Source organism: Lampetra fluviatilis, chromosome 1, assembly GCF_964198595.1.
Source record: "Lampetra fluviatilis chromosome 1, kcLamFluv1.1, whole genome shotgun sequence".
NCBI classification, from domain to species: Eukaryota; Metazoa; Chordata; class Hyperoartia; order Petromyzontiformes; family Petromyzontidae; genus Lampetra; species Lampetra fluviatilis.
The window spans coordinates 18,114,268-18,133,378 of record NC_136275.1 but is presented as its reverse complement, the minus strand read 5'-3'; the positions used below and the strand labels follow the sequence as shown (position 1 = coordinate 18,133,378).

The following is a 19,111-nucleotide window of genomic DNA, read 5'->3' as shown; positions in this document are numbered from 1 at the left end:
AGGCCTGGTTCAGATAATCGTCACTGGGTGTTGGCCGTGAGCGCGCTAACCGCTACGCCACCGCTCCCCACACACACACACACACAAGTACACAACCCTCCACTCATCCTCACCCATCTCACCGCCACCCCTGTGGTTCACACGCCCGGAAAAATCAGGCTCCTAAATTAATATTCCCGATCTCGAGCCACATTGAGTCCAAGACGTGGAGCGATGCCATGATTGCGGTCACGTGTAACGGGCCAATTATTTCCTCTCCTCCACATTCAAAGCCCCGCAGGTGCTTCCCATTTTCTTTTCGCTGGCTATGGATCTTCCGGAATAAGTGAACGAGCGTCATTGTCCTGGATTAGTCCTTTCCGATTACTTTAATTGCCATAATAATCGCGACCCATCAATAAAAGCGCGGTAGGGATGGAGGAGGAGGAGGAGGCAGTCGTGAGCGTCGCGCGGCGCGCGGCTGTGACGCTGGCACACACTCGAGCGAGCAAACAAGCGAGTGAGAGTGACCGGGTGAGAGTTACTGGCAGTGTCAGGAATTGCCCTGGTAATTGCACACATCTGCCCGGCCACCCATAGACGGCGTATGAATAGAGGGCCCGAGATATTAAAAACAATTATCCGGGAGCCTCTACAAAGCAATCCCGTCCTTTGTGCGGCATTGTGCGCGCGCATCTATTCAATAGCGAACTCCCGTACCCTCTTCCCCAAACCACCGCCCTTTAACCCCCCTCCCATCCCAGCCCCCGCTCCCCCTATTTGTGAGAGGTGCGATTATGGGTACAATGGTTTGGTCGCGTCCACGCGTAGTCTCGCCGAAGATTGAAACAGTTGTGGGCGCTTTGATGAGACGTGGGCCCGCCCTGCGGTCAGAATTAGCGGAGGGCCAGAGACTAGAGGAGGCCGTAATTTACGTAAACCGAGCAGAGCTTGCGAACAAATATTATTATTATTATCGGCAGCAGCTATAATCAATCCACTGCTAAATGACGGCATCCATCTCTAGTGATCGTAGGATGTAATAGCGAACTAATATTCAATTATCAATGTTCCTGCTCCCGTGAGCTTACACGTCAAACAAGGGGTTACGTAAGAATATTAATGTCACGATTGACAGCGGTTTGTGTTTGACATGCCACTGACAGCGAAAATAAATTGTGGCTGGATTTATAAATCTATTTATTGAAGGACATTAGGCCGAAACGTTGAGATCTTTATTTCCTGTCGACGAGTGTAAAAAATTGCGCTGTGATGAGTTTAATCGATATGTATGCTAACAGGTATAGAGGGTGAAGCGATGGTGCAGTGGGTTAGCGCACTGCAATGTAAACTCGCTGACTTGAGGTCGATTCTTGGCAACGGCGAATATCAGTCACCAACCTACACTGACCGGCGTGGTAAAATATGGCGAAATAACCCACACGGCTAACGGACATAGGGAGACTTTCATCCAGCAGTGGAATGATATTAGATTCATCATGCGCACGTTAAACTCTGTAATATGTTCATGCTGCACTGAACCAGTGGCGTTAGCTATCGAGTGTGCAGGCGGTGCAACTGCACAGGGGTCCAGCCACCAGCGGGTCCCACGCGCCGAACTTTGAAGACGAGAGTGGGGAATTTGACGTAGGGGCGGGGTTTGGCGGGGCATTTAATTCCTTGCACCAGGGCCCATGCATGCCAATCACGCTACGCCTGCTGCATTGATTCCTTGCAAACTCAGAAACTCCATCCACGCGTGGCGATTGTATCAATCACGTGCATCGGACATGGCTTTAACGGGGCCGCATTAGCATGACGAGCGTGAGCGCATGTGTCGCATTGTCCCCAGAGGTGACGCCGCAAATTGGGCAAACGAACCCTTCGCTTTGTGCGTCCCGATCGCCGCAAATTGAAACAAATTAACGTGGAGGCGTCGGGCTGGTGCGATGACATGACCCTCCCCCTCCACCCACCGTGGTCCTTCATGTGAAGATTCACTTTGGCGATTTATCGTGTCGTTGTGTTTAACTGCGAGTTGTCGTGTACCGTGGTATCTTTGATGGTATCGTTCCCGTGTCTTCGTCATCGTCGTCGCCAGCATCATTATCAGCCGTGACTACGGTGATCCAATGCTGGATGGGGGTCTGCCGTATCCGCCGACACCTCTCACAAATCTTGCGATGTAATGAATCATCCACCGAGCATCCGCACAAGAACCTGCAGACCTGGGTACTATGGCACCTTTGGTGCTGCGGTACTGAAGTACTACCCGGGCAATGGTGGATCGACAAATGGAATATTGTAAATGAGGATCAGAGCGCGAGACACGGAGAGAGGCTTGGAGAGCTCCAGAGGCAGCAGGACAAGAAGAGGAGGAACCGACACAGGAGCCAGAGAGACACGGAGAGAGAGAGACGTACGCAGAGGCAGGGGGACACGGGTCGACACAAGCGCCACACACATAGAGGCGCGCTAAGAGAGACATCGAGAAAAACAGCCACCCAGGATGCCGATCCCGCACGTGCCTCGGACAGGTGAAGCCAGAACGTGCCCAGTGCCGCATGCAGTGTCCATTCGTTCCGTAAATGCGCACACGTGCCCGCGCGTTTTCAACAGCTCACACAGTCCCGCATTGAGCCAGGGCTCATCAATAACAATGCGGCACGCATTTCTCTATAGAGTGAGCGAGCTGCTGCAAAGCGGCTGGATGCAAACGCGCTCCCCCCACCGACTGCCGCCACCGCTCCCTAAATTGAATTCCCACCGACCCCCTTTCCCCACTCCTTTTGATTGTGCGGGGGCATTAGGGCCACGGCTCCCATCGCCACGCTACGGGCTCCGGGAGACGCCGCAATTAGGCAGCTGTGGCCGGCATAATGGGCCACGAGCCATCCACGTGCCCAATTTTAGGGGCTGAATTGCCACCGTTCTTCTGCCCCGGCATTAAACTTTACATAACAAAGGACAGGTGGCACACGTGCCTCTCCGAGTTGGAATCAGCAGGGCGCTCGGCATTTGCCGTGAATAAGCTGTGCGCGTGCGCGGGCAGCGGTGGCCGAGCGGTGAGCGCACTGCGCTACGAACCCCCGACGATGCGAGTTGGAATCTCGGTCCCGAGATTAACATCGGTGGTGATGATCTGAACCGGTTTCCCGGGCACCCAATAGGTCGACTCAGACTTCCGTAAGTACCGAGTCTGATGTGAACAATCATCAACAGTGGTGTGGGAGACAAAGGCGGCGCGGCGTAGTGTTGACCACGCTACACTTTTGTGCGCCGTGCTGGCTAAGAGTACTTGCCCAATAGCCGATGTAAGCTATACGGGGGGAGATCTTTGTTTTTGTGCGGTATGTGGTGGGGGGGGGTCTCTGTATTAGAAACCTCTAATCCGCATCAAAAGCCTCGCAATGAGTTCGTAACTTTGCTTGGAGTTTATTTGTCAGCTGTGAGGTTCGCGTTGGTTACGCGTTGGAATAAATCCGACTTGCTTGGTGTTTTAGTGCGGATTACGAGGTGGCATCCCAGTGTCCACGATAGTAACTTAATGGATTATTGAATCTGTCTGTGGGCGATGAGCGACTCCCCTTCGTATTACATGTTGGGTTTTCTTCGTATAACTCTGGGTTTGCTCCCACCTGAAGCCAAATAAAACTCGTTAGACAAATTCGCCAATCATATCAACGTATAATCACCCTGTTATAAAATATAGTGAAAGCTGCTAAAGCAGGATGTTTTCAAGGTTTGAAATAGGTGTAGCCCAAGCCCTCAAGAAGAATGGATATTAAGACTACACAATCCGTAAAGCTATCACCCCAACCGTTGGGAAAGAACCATCTGAGGACCCAATCAAAACCACCACCTTGCCATACATAGCAGGGGTCACTAAAACGATTTCCAAAATCATGAGCAAACACATAATCCAGGTTCGATTTAACACAGTACATGAAATTCGTGATCTGATCCCGTCTGTGAAGGATGTGATCCCTGACATGCAATACCCCGACGTCTACAAACTAAGCTGTGTCTGCGGCAGTAGTTACATTGGGGAAACTTAGCGACATGTCTCGGACCGTGTTCGTGAACACAAGGCAGATCTGAAACACGGTAGGACCAACACCTCTGCCGTGGCTGATCATTGTTTTAATGCGGTGGGCTCACATGAAATTGATTTCTCTAAGACGAAGGTACTTTGCAGGCCCACTGGCTATCAACAAAAAATCGTTCATGAAGCCATCCATATATATAGACACAGACAGAATTTCAACCGAGAAGATGGGTACAAATTGAGCAATCATTGCAAGGACGTTATTAACCAATTTAAGTCATAACTGGCTGTGATGTTTCCATCCTACCTTCCGATGTTAGTAGTTATTTTCGACTGTCTGGTTTTACACTCACAGGTTAAATCTCCTTACATTGACAGGTTTAATGTCTCGCACTAACACAGCCACCGTTGCTCATTTTCCTCGATGTGGCGGTGACTCTGCGATCTTACATTGACATGCTAATATCTCACAATACAATGGCCACCTCCGCTCCCTCGTCGTGGAGGTAGCTCTCTGATCTTACATTGACATGCAAATTTCTCACATTAACATCACCAGCCCCGCCCACTTCGCTTATGACCCTTGGGCTACACCCATTTCAAACCTTTAAAACATCCTTCCTCAGCAGTTTTCCCGCTATTTTTTCTCCTGATGACGATTGCTTGTGTTGCGATCGAAATGTCGTAGTTTTTGTTGTTGTTTATTGTTATTTTCTTTGAACCTATCGACGTGACTTTACCAAAAGACCCAAGAATATGAATTCCTGCAGTCACGAAAGCTTTAAGTCAAGATTTAACAACAACAACACACTTCGACGCATTTGTCAATAACACCGTGACCTTCAAACAAAATATATAATGGGTGACGTTTTGGGAAATGGCTCTTCTGCATAGCACATGAATGGTGAAGTATTCACGTGCTATGAAATAAAGAATGAATGTGCTGTAAAGAAGGTCCTTTGCCCAAAACGTCACCTATTACGTGTTTTTTTCTTCCAGTTTAAGGCCACAGTGTTATCAGCCAGGCTTTCGTGGGTAAATAATTTGCATTATGATAATATTATCAGGCGTGTGCCTGGTCTTTTAGAGTGTACATGTTTTATATAAGGTGTATACGTACGTGTAATGTATATGTACAACTACAAACTCTTTACAAAGGAACTGTCCAAACATTGCAATTCAGGACCATCCTCTAAACGAGCCTTGAGAATCGAGGTTTAACTACTGCGAGATAAACACCCCTCCCCCCACAATGTTGAGACTTAGTGAGGTTTTTCCATGATAAATTAAGAGCAGAGGCTGCTTCTATTATTCCTATTTTTTATTTTCTTGCCGATGCCTATAGAATTTAAAATGTAATATGCAGGGCGGGTTGTAAGCTGGTTTCGCCTCGGCCACGTCGCACAAAGATACCGCAATTTGGAGCTCCCAGATAATCATCTGAGTGACCTGAGTGATGAAAGCCTGCAGTGGTCCATTCTTCTCAGAAGCCATCTCTGATTGGACCACGGGGTTGAGGAGTGGAGACGGAGGGGGGGGGGTAGAGGGGGATGGGGTGGGGACATCAAACAGAAGGCATCCCGCAGGTAATGTGGACTCGAGAAGCAAGGCACTGCCTCTCCCCCCCTTGCCTCCGCACCCCCCGCCCCGCCCCCCGCTTATCCCTCAACCTCCTCCCAACTTGAACCCTCCTCCATCACCATTCTTATTCTTCCATCTCCCAGTCTCCTACAACCCCTCCCCTCCCCCATTTCCCTACCCCCCCCCATCACCATCCTCCTCCATCCATCTTCTACCTCCTCCACCCCTCGTCACCTCCTCCCACGCCGTAGTCCACATCACGTGGGGCATGTGTCCAGCGAGAGACGGGGCGGGAAGCCTTGACCCGCAGTGGCATTTTGTTGAAGCCATCACGGAGCTGAGCGCCATAATTATTACCCAGCCAACAACAACACGCGCTCTGTGCCTGTGTGTGCGTCTCGCTCTCCCCTCGTCTCCCCCGTCTTTCTGCCCTCTCATCTGGGCGTGTGTGGATGAAAGGGGGCATGAAAAGTAAATGGCCGTGGGCTCTGTCTGCTCTTCGTCGTCGTGACCTGTAGTCGACAGGAGCTGGCTGACTGACTCGCTGTCTCACGCTCGAGACAAAGATCCCTCCGTGTGGACTTCACAGTGGTAGATGGACGGTTCGGGCAAGGGCTGCCAAAGACCATGAACTACTCAGTGCGGGCAAGGCGCACGAGTCGCATGTGGCTACTAGTTGACATGAAAATATTTAAAGATGTTTTTTTTCTCAGCGGGGGTTGGTGCAGAGAGGAAGGCAGGGGGCGGCAGTGTAGATGCGGTATAAATAATGACACCCCAATTCCTACCTACCATACCGATAAAACTAAATCTTGCCACGTCGAAAAAAGAACACCGAATGAAAACAAATAATGTCATGCATGCCTTGTTTCTCTGGTGTCATCATCCTTCAGTCATGATCAGTCCCGTGCTGGATGAAGGCGATATGTTAATTACTTCACCTGGTGTACAGCAGGTCGTGGGTTCAATCCCAATCCTGACGCCTGTATATTTGGAATTTGCATGTTCTCCTCGTGGTCGCTTGGATCTTTCTCCGGGTCCTCCGGTTTTCTTTCCCTCCATATTTAGAAACATGCGTTTGAAGTATTTGGCTGCCAGACATGTCCACGTGTTAAGCCACTTCCTTGAGCTATCATTTTTGGCAGGTCACTTCTGAAAAAGAGCTTTATAGCTCAGTGGGCCTTATCTGGTAAAAAAAATAAAAAAAAGTGTATTTTCCATCTCCATCTCTCACGCTTCTGCGATTCAACATCTTCCGATATACAATAAATGCACACTGAACAAGTCCATTGAACTCAGTGGCATAGGGTAATTGGCGTGGGCCCTGGTGCAAGGAATACAAAAATGTACCTCCTCTGTCCAAATTCAGCCTCTCCCCCCAACCCCCGCCTTCTTTTATCCCCCGGGGAATGGGTCCCGGTGCAGTTACACCACCTGCACACTCGACGGCAATGACACTGAGCGGACTGTCTGGTTGACACCAAGCAGCCCGATGGTTACATCTGTAGTGAGTCCAACTAAGTCGCAGACGTTATCTTGGGAGCAACACTATTTATTATACAACAGCACGCAACACAACACGATCTACACTCAGGTCTCGAATGCCCATCTAACCACGTTACGGCAGAACTAGACATGGTTCGCTATCCCGGTCCGGACCACAAGCTGGGTCCCAGACCGCGTGGCTAGAGGCTTCTTCTCCCCAACATGGATCTTTTTCACACCAGCACACGAAGAACCCCGAGCTCCTCACGGGGCCCCCCGTTATATGCCCCTGGGCTGGGGCTGGCTCCGCCCTTCGCCCCGCCCACCTTCCAGAGCTCTCGAGCTCCTTCCCGAAGGCTCCCGAGAGCTCTTTTGGATCACGTGACTGCCCCGCGGCCCCGGCCCCCGGTGCCCCCCCTCCAATATCATCCGGTCACGTGTCAGCAGGTCAACCAGCGTATCATGCCCCAAGGTAACCCTGGCTGGCTGACGCTCCCTCTCGCTCCCTCACCGGGAGCCCACACCGCACATTATTCGCCGTGGCTTCATAAGACCCGGCACCATACAGTGACAACCACAGTCACTAGACATCGAACAGCCACGCCGCGTATAATTCACGCAGAGGGGATGATCCGCTCTTTACGCGAAGTTTTTTTTTTTATGGAAATCTGAGCACATTAAACATTCCTGACACAAACGACTCTGGAACTCGTTGAAAGGCCTCCGCATCACCAGTTATTAGCCATGATTGCTGGCAGTCGATGGGAAGTCATCTACACAAACATAATTGTTAGCACGTGGAGGGAGGCACCTGAACAGCTGACTTGTGCAGATGATAACATGCCCGGCGACAGGGCTCACTAGCCCAAAACTGTCTGGGGTTTTGTGGACAGAGCTCATTTTGAGGTGCCACTCCCCGCGAGAGACTTGATCCAGCAGTTGTGGAGACGGGTGGTGGATCAGAGATTTGTGAAACTCTCAAAAGCGCTGGCCTGAGGTGGCCATGATGGCAACAGCACTGCAAATGGGCTCCTAAATCCATCTGTTCGCAGAGATGTATTCGTTTTTACCCCCCCTCGTACTCTTGATGGGGCTTATCTGGATCCTCAAGCTTACTCCCACGTGAAGACAGTCATGGAATTGGCCAAAACATCCCAATGCAGGACCCTCTTGAAAGTCTCAAGACTAGGTGGATTCCATTGTTACCAGAATTATGCAGGTGATAGCGTGAACATTTTATAGTATTCGTAATATATGTACTGTACACGGTATGCACGTGTAATGTATACACGCATAATCAACACTCTTCGTAAAGCAATTGGCCAAACATTGCAATTTAGGGCCCTCCAGAAAAATAGCATTGGGACTCGAGGTTTTACTGCGATGAGACAGATCCCAGTTGTACGTTGACAACTGCTGAGCAATGAGCTTCCATTACGAATGAACTTCACGTCTGTTAACCTGAGTTCGCACAATCGCTAAATCCAAGCTGGACAGAATTGTGTACTGTATTATTAATCAGTTCCCAAGAAGTAAAGATGAGAGGGCTCCACTGCGGAGAAAGATTGACGAGATCAGCAGGGACGTGATAGGTGGCGGTGGCTTGGCGAGGCCTTCATCAAGCAGTTGATTAAAATGGCCGAAGATGAATCGAATCCACAATTTGTTCGTGGCTTTAGAACACAATCTGTGCATCACTGGACGAAGTAACTCAGACCCATCAACGCGGGTTGATGTCCTTTGTTATCTTGGCGACTTTGAGATGTTAATCGGCTTTGTTTTGATTCGTTTACACAGAAGAGCGAACGAGCGCCCATCCAGCATTCCACGAGCAATTATTGTTTCCTGTCCAGCCCATAGACAGGCTGCCCCTGTCCAGCAAATACGCGCTTGTGCTAACTTCTGCCTCCCCCAGCAGCTCGCCCTCCACACCCCAAAAAACAACCTGCAATACGACCCCTTCCAGCGTGCAGTCATCTTCCACGTGTTCAACCAGCCACCGTGTCTCCAAACCCCCTAACCCCTGCCCAACCCCAAGTGGCTGAAACAGACGGGCCAGCCCACCCGAATACCTGGCACGGTTGTCTGTCTGCACCTTGATTACACCCCAGCCGCCAGCTACCCTCCTCAACCCCGCACTTTTCTTTAAAGGCTTCTGTTGAAGTTTGCTCCACAGTCTGACCGTTCCCACGGGCTTTGCCAACAGAGATTACAGCAAAACGCTAAAACTGTACAATAGCAGCCTTACAGAGCTATTATGGAGTAGCACCTCACTGCAGTGCCCTTTGTTTTAACCTCACTTAACCGCTCCCCCTGTTTGTAGCCTTGGCGCTACCCCTCTCGACAACTCTCCTTAGGGACACTTCGAGTTAGGGGGTGATGCCGATGTGGGTTAAAGATCTGGTTATTTCCTCTCCGAACTACATTTCCACTTCTCAACCCGGTTCTGGGATTACATCTCAATTTAAAATTTAAATAAGTACCGAATATGTGCCGTTGAAAGATGGCCAAGGTGTAGGGAGACCAACATCCAGTGGTGAATTATGGCAGATGTTGATGAAGTGTCATTTATGCAATACAAAAATATTTGAAAAATGTTCACACAAACTGCCACAGTATAAACGTATCCTGCTTCCCAATAGGATATAAATATATCCTATAACAAGTCACATTATTTATCTTCCTTCCTAATGCGAATCCGGTAAGTGAATAATCGGTTATAAAAACATATGGCCAGATGTGTGTGAAATTATAAACAACATTTTTTTTTTTGTGGAACAGTTAAGTTTATTTTGGCAACACTAAAACACACAATAACAAATTAACAAAATATTAAACTTTATTCCGAACGGTGAAAATTCCAACGGGACATTAAACAAATCCAACATGGCTGGAGAATGGTGACAATTTTTCACGTTTGCTTTCCACAACTCATCCCCTTTCTCTTCCGTGACGACTCCAAGAACAGGTCATGGCAACAACAAAAAAACCCAGCGGTCGCGGGAGGCATTATTTTAATGCAAAAGCCAAGCGGTGTGGGGGGCTTTGAAGACTCTCCGCCCCCCCCCTCCACAAACGTCGTTCCTTCTCTACGAGGTCTCCATCTTATGTCCGTACTTTTCAAGCTCGGCCCTGAAAGCAGTGAAGGATAAAAACAACAATTAGAACGTCTGTCAAAGGAGACAAAGGAATATCAAGTGCGCAATAGAATGCAAGTGTTGGAATATCGTAGCAGTAAATAATGTATGACTGTTAAAAGGCTTGAAAATATTGCTCATGCCCTGTATTGAGCATTGCCACATTTTTTAACTATGTATGACAAGAGAAAAAAAAATCAGTGACGTTTAATACATGCGTTAAGCTAATTCATGTCTGCACACGGCTCCAAAGCACAATCAGGTAACGCGCCTGTTTATAAACAAGCCCTGATTGCTTCAGGAGCCCATCCAGTTACAGAATAGCTCATCAGTTTATTCAATCAAGCAAGTGTTTGGATGCTTGGATGAGTCAGCACTGTGGTAAATTTTGTAAAACCCACCGCACAGCTGCTGTGCAAGTCTTTAAAACAAAAAGCAGGCAGGTGCTGCACGTCCGACAACATGTTCCCCTCTCGCCATACCGAGTACAAATCCCCTTTTCTCCGTGGGTTGCAACGCACATTGAGCGAAGCTCTTTTGCACGACTGAGCAGCATCAACAGAAACAATGTTCCACCAGCAGTGCTTCAGAGGAACACGAGCGCACCCGGCATTCGCAGCTTTCCCACAAGTGCGTGAAAAGCCAAGCGTGCCTCTAATAGTGACCGCATAACAGACAGCAGCGTCATCGTCATTAACCGTTGCATTTTCACTCGTGGTCGTGCACGCGCCAAGGTGCAAGATAAATAAATACGAGACGACATAACATGCATTATTCTAACCTCCAAATGGGTGCTCTCGAGAAGGCTAATAGTAAAGCGTGGTGGTGGCTTGACAGTTTCCCAGATCCATAAAAGCCTCATGCATCCATTGACTTTCTAATGTAATGGAGGCCATTACAGCAGATGGCTGCTCTGCACAGCGGTGAGAAATCTTGCCAATTCTCGGGCACAGATTACAGTCATTTGTTCCTACTGGCTCAGCCAGGACTCCCCATCACCTGTAAAGATTTACTGTCATTATCTGCTTACCAAGGATGCCTGGAGGTTGCATTTGTCAGTTTATTACATAGGAATTGCCAAAAAAAAGGTCCTCACCTTGACAGATCTGTTTGACACCTGTCCAATAATGCAATTCTTTTACAATTTGCCATTATTCCATTAAAAACGAACTCAGAAATTGAGATGTAAAATCGTCACTTTTGTGGGTTATTAAGGGCTGATTTCATAACCAACGTTGCCTTTACATTTGTTTTAATTTCTGTTTGGATATTGCTGTGCACCACATCTAGAGGTTATGTTGTACAGTGGAACCTCGGTATACGACCGCTTTGGAATACGTCGAATTTGGTATACGTCGTGTTTTTTCGAGGAAAAAATGTCTTTGGATACGACGTCTTGCTTGGGATACGACGCGTTTGCTAGAACTTGTATGGGTCGGGATGAGTCACCACGTACAGTACCAGTGTATGCCCCGTTCACGACTGAAACAAAACGAGAAGGGCGGGGTGACGTGGGGGAGAGGGGCGGGGTGACGTGGGGGAGAGGGGCGGGGTGGCGTGGGGGAGAGGGGCGGGGTGGCGTGGGGGAGAGGGGCGGTGTGGGGGCTGCCCCCATGGAGGGTGGAGCCCCGGGTCGAGAAACGTCGCTGGGGTTGAGGCACGCCACGTGACCAGCGCAGCTGGCAGCAGCGCGGTCACGTGGCTTCTGTATGCATTTTAGTAATTAGTGTCTAAATTATTTTATACAATCCCATTAATGTATAATATGCCATATAAAATATCATTTATTTTCCTCTGGAACGGATTAATTCCTTTCCCTTTATTTCTTATGGGAAAAATTCGTTTGGTATACGTCATTTTCGGTCCTACCTTCTGGAACGAATTAACGACGTATACTGAGGTACCACTGTATTCAATTGCCATGCACATTCAAATCAATGATATTCATGCAACAGGCTTCACAAAAGCTCGTGGAAGAGAGTCAATATAATGGGCTCTTTAATTCCCCCCAAAAATACAGCAGTGCATATATACTGGCACAAAAATGTGTTACCGATTAATCTATGCTATGGTACTGCAAGTTGCATACCTATCGGTAAAGTGTTGACCATAACTTTATTAGATTACCGTGCAAGTGTGGGTACGCAGGCTCGTATGATTCTCTGAGTAACACATGTAGACTGCACTGAACCAGTGACGTTAGATATCGAGGGTGCAAGCGGTGCAACTGCACCGGGGGGGCCCAAGGATCAGAGGGACTTAGGTGCAAGGCTATACGTGGGCAGGGGGGTGAAGGGGTAGCAGATGGGGGGCCCACTTTATTCCTTGCACCAAGAGCCCGTTCCAACCACGCTACGCCAATAAGCGCTGCTGTTGTTGCAATGGAGAATAGAAATATAGTCGAAAAATAATGGTGTGTGATGCCTGTATTTACGAATACTGTCTTCCTTCCGATATTAGGAAGCCACTGGAGCTATGCACTTTTAGAGCAACTATATTGAAAACTCATTTCTTTAGAACTGCTTTTTGAGTTGAGTTTGCTGTACTTCCCCCGCACCTTCAACGATCACAGTTGGCTATGTATGTTGCAAAAGAAGTTCAACATACATACGTATGTAGTGGGGTCTGGACTGACTGAGGTTTAAGCAAGCCTTGCCTCAGCTGATTTGAGAAATCATCCTCAACGTTGTCGTCATCCCAGTTGTCTTCCCACACGTGCGTGTCCTCGTCCTCATCCAGCCCCGTCCAGTCTGCAACGGCAAAACACGAGCACGGCCTCTCGCACCCCCAATTCTTCTGCACAGGCCATAATGTACTTGTCATTGCGGTCAATTAATATAAACTCTGTGGGAGTATGTTGGCATAATGGTTAACGTACAAATACAAAATGTTAAAACGTGACATCATTTGTCCTTCCTCCCACGATTAGCAAGGTTGGCTACGTTGGGTGCAAAAGAAGAAGTTCAACATATATGCATAATTTACTCCTTGACAAATTATGTCACGGCATACTGGCCACATGCATGAGGCAGACTGCATGTTGGGATTTAAAAGGAAACTGTTAAAAATAACAGCAAACAAACACGATACCGCACCTTCCTTATATTAATTGACCGTCATTTGTCTACATGACACCCACCTGCCGATGATACAAATTCACCCAGGTAATGTATTCAACCAACCCGCATTGGAGTGAATAGAGAAGTATGGTTAAATAGCTCCTCCAAACTGGATGGCATACTGAGGCCTTGATCATCCGATGAGCGCAGTCACCTTATAAACCATGCTCCACATTTGAAATGTCCTTTATAAAAAGAGCCACATTTATCTAGCTGCAAATAAATCAAAACAGACTTGGACGACCGAGGTTGTACCGTTGTCGCCTATTTGACAACAGCACCGTCACCAGTTTTGGCCAGGAGTGTTGGCGGCAGTGCAGGGAGATAAGAATCCACTGTCTGCAGCGGCGCCAGAGTTGGTTGATGCGGTGCAATAGCCAGGCAGTGAGACACGTGCAAGTGCAAACTCGCGGACAGCCTTAAACGTCGCATCATGATTTTAAAACCATCTGTGTGCTTCCACTGGAAGCTAATGCAAAAGTAGAACTGGCATGTGCTCAATTAATTTACTCTGCCAACTAGCCGAGCAGGTGAATTTTTAACACATCGGGGAGCTTCTGCAAAGTTGATATTGGAATATCGCAATAATAATTATCTTTGCAGTAGTCGAAGTGAAACATATGCAGGTCTGCCCACTTCTGCAGCTGCGCTTGCAAGTTATGGCGTCATGTGGGTGTTATGCATATTCGTTTGCTCGTAAAGGTGTTTTAAATTTGATGGCACCTGCAAGTGATGTCTCGTTTGGTGTGCAGCTCTGGGCAGCTCCAAGCCGTGAATCATCAAACTAATAATGGGACACGTATAGCAGTGGTTCCATATACAATTGGTAAATACAGAATTGTGGAGTAAAATAACCTGCCCAATAAATCATATATGACGTAAAAGATCACTTGGAGAAGTACTATCATTTTACTAGCATAAGCAAATGCGAGGACAGCCTATGTTTAGCCAACTGGAGGCAATGTGGGCTCTTTCTCTTGGCACTCTGGGTTTTCTCTCAAATAGAACAAAAATCCTCAATAAGGAATTTACCAAGTCTCCCAGGCAGGGTTCTAGTGAGAATTAGTCTAGAACGTGATGTTCACCTCTCACAATCCACTGCTAGATGAATGCCTACTCCATGCCGTGTCGGCCAAAGGGGTTGTTTAACGGAACTTTACAACACTTACCAGCGCGGGTCAGTGCAGCGGTGGCCCACAACCATTTCAGATATCACTCGCCACTGATGTCAGCCATGGCCGAAAATACAACGGAGGTTGCCAGGTTCATCGCGCAGTGTGCAAACCACAGAATTGGAAGGTAACAATGCTACCCTGTAGAAGAATTGCCTTTGTGTTGCATTAGGGATATTACCAAAATATTACTCCCATCTGAAAATTAAGGTTTGCCGGGCACTGACAGTAAATAATTTAGATGACCTAATAATAGCTCATTGAGAGAAACGGTCTCTTTTCCAAAAAGAAGTCACCCTTAATTTAGCCATTTCATTTGCCGGTGTACAAACATTTTCCGGTGTCCCAACAAATGCAGCCATGATGGATCACTGAACACAATGAGCACAGAGGCCTTGCCAACAATGAAAATGATTTACTTGTTTTCCCATAGGCTAAGTGCCTTGTAAATGCACATATAATTGTCAGTGTTTCACTTATTTATTAGCTTCCAGCCTGCACGAAAGTTTTTTTTTCGTATTTAGTCCTATTTATATAAAGCGTTAGGATTGATCTTCTTGGTTCTTTCGGTAAAGTCACGTAGAAGGAAAATAATAAAATAATAAAAATAAAACATAATAAAGTAATATAATAATATAAGCTTTAAATCGAAATTTAGCGTTAAGATTGGTTCATTGTCGCCGTTATGGAGTGCCAAGCAGTCCAGTGTTCTGGGAGGTCTTGCCCATATAAAGCACTTAAGGCACAAGGCTATGGTGTATTGATGATTCCACACAAGAACAAAACCAGTATCCAGTTGTGTCATTGACATACTGCTGCCTAATATAATATGGCCAGTATATTGAATCTTAGTAGCAAAAAACAAGTTGATACCATTTGACAATGCAAAGCATGCTGGGAGGACGGAGCTTATGGTTACAATTGTGCCTTCTGCTAAACATCTTATTTTTTCGTATAGCTGATGGAGATGCAGGAGCAATAACTACAAGTTCACATCCCGGTGGTCAAGCCAGATAACTGCGTCAGGATCAGCAGAGTGTATCGCCGTATTTGTGGATCGGGCATTGCGTCCTTATATCTTGTATGGTCTGTTTGTACATCAGGTATCCGCATCTGCCATGGTTTTGCCGTATATAAAACATCTTTACTGTGTACTGTGGTATTTGTTTCCAGCCAGCACAGACTTTTCTGTCTGGTAAGTTTAACGATTTGGTAAAAAGTGTTTTTGTCATGTATGAGCATGAAAAAGTGCGAATATCCACTTTTGGCCTCAAGCCAGTGGTGGAAATTCGACATTCCTGTGACGGAAGCCAGTCTACCATAGTGCGGCTATTGCAACAGTATACCTATTGTTACCTATTGAAACCATTGCACATCTCCTGTCACAATAGTACACCTATCGTTTCCAACTAAAACAATTGTATAACCATTCTAAGAGCGACGGTGATGATTTTACACAACTGCACACACGGTGTCGGACAATGTGTGAGTGAAAATAAAATGTCCTTTGGTGATTTTTATACAGAAACAAAAGGTAATATACATACACTGAATACTGGGCTACAATAATGGGTAGAAGCTGAAATTAAAGTGAATACCGGACATGGTTCAAAAGAACCTTTGCGATAAAAAATGGCACTGTCTATATACTTCTGGATGAAGGCCTGCAACTGCCAAAACCATTCTCACTCCTGTACACGAAATAATATCATCGATCGATACTTTTGAGCATGTTCTCTGCTTTGACTGCTATTCTGTCACCAGCCTCGTCCATTGTTACCTTGAGCGGTGTCCTACCCCCAAGTACGCTTACACATCTAAACACAAAAACGTACAATACCTTCTAAATTAACTGCAAAAGTATAGTACTTAATTTCGTTTGGTACGCCAAACTGGATCCTCAAAGTTTTTTTTTTTCAGGAAGGTCACGAATTGAATGTTTGTCAAATTCCATTTGAGCGTTCTGTGTGTGGGAGTAATTCCAAGTACAGTACACGGAGAAAGCCCATGCGTACGAGATGAAACTCGACGCACCACACAGGTTTCAATAACCAACTTTCTCTACTGACATCTCCTCGCCCACCTCACGGCACCAATTGAAGCCTCAAAGAGTACCGAATCATAGGCGTGCGCCTATGCCGCATCAGAAAACTATGAACGATATGAAAATATTGTGTTTGCTCCACATGCATGGTCCTTCTGTCGCGAGCAACTGCTGGCTAATGAACCCCCTCTCGCCGTGCGGGTCGTGGGAGCTGCTTGTTTTTAGACCATACTTCACGCAAACTGCATCTGGGGTTGAAGAGCGAACGAGCCTCACTGATCTGGCTGCAGTGTCGTCTGTTTCGATGAGCAGTGCAATACTGATGATTTCAGCAAGTGCCCACAAACGGTCCGTCAGTGATCGGATGACGCTGGTCTATGATGAACACGGAATTAATGAAACTTCACGCCGGTCAATGGGGGTTGGTTTTAGGCGGGCAGCAAACGTGAAAAATAAATATAACGTCGTGGATATTGCTGCAGTCTTCCGCGGCGCACAACGCCGCTCAGCGCCAGCCTATAACACCTATTACGTACAGAAGTCACCCTTCCAAGCATTATCCAGACTCAAACTTGCTTAGCTTACGAGACTCCGCGTGATCGAGCGCATTCTGGCCGATTTGCTCATCGGCAATGTTGAGATGTGAAACACAGCTTCATCGCTCATGGGATTCCTCCAGTATAAATATACGTATTCGGATTCCTCCAAATACGTATTCTGAATAAGAGATCAGGCGGGGAAACCATCGACGCGGCCTCCATCAGGAGCCCCCCCCCCCGCCGCCTTCACCACTGACACCGTCTTCGCTGAGAATCCAGACAAGGCCGCAGGCTTCGCGGAGGCCTACTCACGATGACGAGCCGAAACGCATCGCGGACGGCTCGGCGGGTGAACTCCGTCTCGCTGTGTTCGTTTAAAAGGGAACTGTTCGTGGACATCGAGCGAAAGCTTTCGGCTCATTATCTTTTGTTTATTTTCCCGACGACGCACCTTCGGCTGGGAACTCCTCGAATTCATCGTCTTCCTCCAGCACTCCGAGGTCCACCGCGGGCTTCTTATCGGCCATTGCTGCTTCTGCTTCAGCGCGTTACGTCACTCAGTCGCAGTTCTTTGACGTCATGTATCCCCCCAAGCCCAGCCTCGCCCCCCTCCCCGCTGCTGACTTTGCGATGATGTCACGCGGTATGAAAAGACACGCGTCAATCAACGCTGAATCTTAATACTGGTAGGAACCACCTGGTTTCACCAGCCCACAGGGGATTATTGTGTCCGTTCGTCCGTCGTGAATCCAAAAATGGGAGGGGTGGGGCTGGGTGGAGAGGGGAGGGTGGGGAGGGGCTGGGTGGGGAGGGTGGGGAGGGGCTGGGTGGGGAGGGTGGGGAGGGGCTGGGTGGGGAGGGTGGGGCTGGGTGGGGGGTGGGAGGGGTGGGGCTGGGTGGGGAGGGGCTGGTCATGCTGTGGTGCCCTTATAAAACTCAACGTTTAACCTACTCACACCGGCTTGTGCCCGCCCTCACAATCGGGCATATTTGCGGAATACACCACGCCGCCGTTGACCCTGGCCATTGACCGAGCAACCCAACGTTCCTAGCAGCTCCCTCCGCAGGAATGTGTTATGTATTGATATTGCAGGAGGACTCCGATGAGCTATGAAGCTCTATTTTTTCCACAGATGTCCAGTAGGAGCTGGTAAGAACGTGACTGGCCTTAAACAATAAATATGAAGCGACGTTTCGGGCAATGGTCCTTCTTCATAGTACTATTGATGTGCTATTATGTTGTTGATATAAACATTTATATAATCTGCGATGTTTCGGGCAATGTCCCTGTATTGTATATGATAGCGCATCAGTAGTGGCGACTGATATTGGAACGGGCCCTGTAAGATTCCTTCACCAACCCGCAGTGACCCGCATGGTGAAGTATGGTAAAGCCACCTTCACATGACCGGCACATTGCTTGAAGCCTCAGTCCAGCAGTGGATTTACAAAGGCTCTGTACTATTTAACGACAGCACTTGATGACGACTTTGTCATTAATGTCCACTTTATTCGTTCATTTTATACAGAATACGGTTAACCACAATTGCTGTGGGCAGCAGAGAGAATTGCAGGAGCATTAATGATTGTACTCTACGCACACGAGGGAATGGGTGGCCAACAGCCACGCCCGGCCGCCTTTGTCTCTCCAGTGTCGATGTTTACACACCGCACCAGCTACTCATTCGACCCTAGGGGAGGCTCAGGACCGGTTAAGACAACCGTCATTGGTGTTGGCCGTGATCGGGAATACGAACTCGGGTCGCCGGGTTCGTAGCGCAGTGCGCGAACCGCTACGCCATCTGTGATCAATCACCCCCCACCCCCCCACCACAATTCGCATCTCGTGGAAGAGGAACGCATCCAGCAGTGGATTAAGCAACGGACTGTACATGGACACAAGGTCAAAGTTGTCAACTCTATAGCAGACGTCAATAAATTTCGATTTAAAGCTTTCGTGACTGCAGAGATTCATCTTCTTGGTTCTTTCGGTAAAGTGACGTAGAA

At 47.9% G+C, this 19,111-nt stretch overlaps 1 protein-coding gene across 1 annotated transcript; it reads right to left on the bottom strand.

Moving 5' to 3' along the window:
- Positions 1-9,854: 9,854 nt before the first annotated feature.
- Positions 9,855-17,680, bottom strand: SEM1 (SEM1 26S proteasome subunit). The gene is made up of 3 exons (XM_078858131.1): positions 17,556-17,680; positions 12,887-12,980; positions 9,855-10,225 (listed from the first exon to the last, which is right to left on the bottom strand). Exons 1-3 carry the CDS (start codon positions 17,629-17,631, stop codon positions 10,183-10,185), a joined length of 213 nt encoding a protein of 70 aa, XP_078714257.1. The 5' UTR covers positions 17,632-17,680; the 3' UTR covers positions 9,855-10,182.
- Between the last annotated feature and the right edge of the window lie 1,431 nt (positions 17,681-19,111).

Bases quoted from the DNA above. Each gene is read 5' to 3' on its own strand.
- SEM1 (XM_078858131.1), bottom strand. From the start codon at position 17,631: ATGGCCGATAAGAAGCCCGCGGTGGACCTCGGAGTGCTGGAGGAAGAC. The intron at 12,981-17,555 runs GTGCGTCGTCGG...TTGCCGTTGCAG, and splicing joins CGAGGAGTTCCCAGCCGAAG to ACTGGACGGGGCTGGATGAG. The intron at 10,226-12,886 runs GCAAGGCTTGCT...CACTGCTTTCAG, and splicing joins GATTTCTCAAATCAGCTGAG to GGCCGAGCTTGAAAAGTACG.